The sequence below is a fragment of the Nematolebias whitei genome, chromosome 13 (assembly GCF_014905685.2).
Source record: "Nematolebias whitei isolate Nwh7 chromosome 13, NemWhi1, whole genome shotgun sequence".
Taxonomy (NCBI): domain Eukaryota; kingdom Metazoa; phylum Chordata; class Actinopteri; order Cyprinodontiformes; family Rivulidae; genus Nematolebias; species Nematolebias whitei.
The window spans coordinates 39,016,460-39,018,830 of NC_056510.1; the positions used below are offsets into that span (position 1 = coordinate 39,016,460).

The 2,371-nt window shown below is 33.7% G+C and overlaps 1 protein-coding gene across 1 annotated transcript in view; it reads right to left on the minus strand.

The window, feature by feature from the left end:
- Nucleotides 1–972: 972 nt before the first annotated feature.
- LOC119419318 (interleukin-1 receptor type 2) overlaps nucleotides 973–2,371 on the minus strand; it is a 13,532-nt gene continuing 12,133 nt past the window's right edge. Inside the window, exons 9-10 of the mRNA XM_037686627.1 lie at nucleotides 1,679–1,824; nucleotides 973–1,545 (exon numbers count right to left, since the gene is read on the minus strand). Coding sequence (XP_037542555.1) covers nucleotides 1,394–1,545; nucleotides 1,679–1,824 — 298 coding nt within the window. The 3' untranslated portion in view covers nucleotides 973–1,393. The remainder of the gene's footprint in view (nucleotides 1,546–1,678; nucleotides 1,825–2,371) is intronic.

Genomic DNA, 2,371 nt, shown 5'->3' on the forward strand with positions numbered 1-2,371 from the left:
ACTAGTAAAAGTCACTGATGATAATCTCATGGCCTCAGACAATGGACTAGTGTCTATACTGGTCCTGTTAGACCTCAGTGATGCATTTGATACAGTTGATCACAATATTTTACTACAGAGGCTTGAATATGATATTGGGATTACAGGAACAGCTCTAAAATGGTTTAAATCATATCTACAGTATCTGACATATTCCAATTTGTAAATGTAAATAGTAAATCTTCTTCATACACCAAAGTTAGTCATGGAGTTCCTCAGGGCTCAGTGCTTGGGCCAATACTCTTTACTTTATATATGCTTCCATTAGGTAAAATTATTAAACAGCATGGGATAAATTTTCATTGTTATGCTGATGACACACAATTATATTTGTCCATTAAACCCAATGAATCCAATCAGCTACTTAGACTACAAGCATGTCTTAAAGACATAAAAACCTGGATGACCCTTAATTTTCTCCTGTTGAACACAGACAAGACAGAGGTTTTGGTTTTTGGACCTGAGCACCTTAAGAATGAATTTTTCAGTCTTTCTCCCTCCTTAGATGGCATTAATCTGTCCTCCAGCTTTGGCTCTAGTAGTTTTCTCTCTGGAGTAATACCATTGTGAATACTACCAAACATTCATTTAGACTGTGACAGGCTAGTTTAGTCTTTTTGGATACAGTTTTTTTTTTTATTATTATTATTCTGGCCATGTTTTACATTTAAATATTTAACATGAAATGTACAAATTTGTTATTGTTCTTATAAAATACATTTCCTTGATTTTCTTTTCTGCTTTTTTTAGAAAAACAAAGTAATTCGACAGATAATGAACTAAACAGCTCAGTAGTAAAACACAATGTCTACATTTACCATGATGATGTTGAGTATTTTACCAAACAGCATCAGATTTCTATAAGTTCACAGCATGCTGACGAACACACATATTGAAAAATACTAGGAAAGTGTATTTAAGTATAGTTCTCCTTCATACAACCTTAAATACAAACATATATTTTTGCACACAGCTGATAACATGACAATGTGGCAATTAAACTTGGATCTGAGCTTCTGATTTGAAACAAACCACCTAATTCAAACATGCATTGATTACTTTTATTACTTTTTGTTATTTTGCATATTAGTTTCATCACTTGTGTGACAGAGTCATGTGACTCAAACACCTCTGAGCTCAAACAGTTTGTGAAAACAGATAAAACACAAAACATCATGTAAATCCCATGACTTGAATCAGAATGTAGTACCTGATTTACGTTCAACATTATTTTGGAGTGCCCTGAGATGACTTCTGATGTAACTGAACTAAATCACATTCACAGAGACGGACAGTAAACACTTTAAAGGAGGTCTTTTTGTTTCTGGAGGAAGTGTAAATAACAACCTAAAAGCTAGAATGAGAAGGTGCTGTTCTGCCGAGCCAGAAAGTAATCCATTTTCTTTTTCCTTTTAGGTTTGAAGAGGAGGTAGAGGAAGACAGAAACCACTGTCAGAAAGCAGGAGACGGTTGTCACGGCAACAAAAAGCCACGTGAAGGTAGAATCTGTAAATAAATATTGGTGCTTTAATGTCAGATAAACTGGTTATGGTACTATATTTATTGTTTTTTATAAGATTTCTTGATACAGCATTCACTGAAAAGTGTTTTCAGCCAAGCTTTTACTTTGAAAAGTCACCTTCTAGTTGAAGTATTACAACAGCTTCCTGACTCCCCATTTTGTTCTTGGTGACACACTTGATCTCTGCCTTCTCATCTTCTTCAGTGATGAGTGAGATGACAAGCCTCATCTCGATCTGGCAACCTTTAGACAACCTGGTTACCCTGGAAACATTTAACCAAAAGTCAGCACACAAACACACTTCAAATTTTATTAACACGAATAATTGAAATATTAGATTTTAGCTTCAATTCAATTCAGTTTATTTATATAGCTCCATATCACATCAAAGCTGTATCAGGGCTAGGGGGTTGAACGACTACGTACTGTAATTTTTCAACTCAACATTAACATAATAAAACTCGAGTAGAACTCGAGTAGTTGATGACGTCATAGGATCTCAAGATGAAAAAATTAATTAAAAAAAAAAAACTGAAAAAAAACAAACGTTGTTTATTATTTACCAAAAAAGAAGACCAACAAAATATTGGGAGGATATATTATGCTCCTACCATTTATCATACTGCAAAAAATAAGTCACAGGAAAACCAGAACTTTTAGTTATTATTATTAAGCTGCAAAAGTGAAATAAATAACGTGCAGCATGTCCAAAACGAAACTAAAAACAGTGGGGCAGACATGTGTATATATGTATATATGTATATATGTATGTATGCATATATATGTGTGTGTGTGTGTATATATATGTGT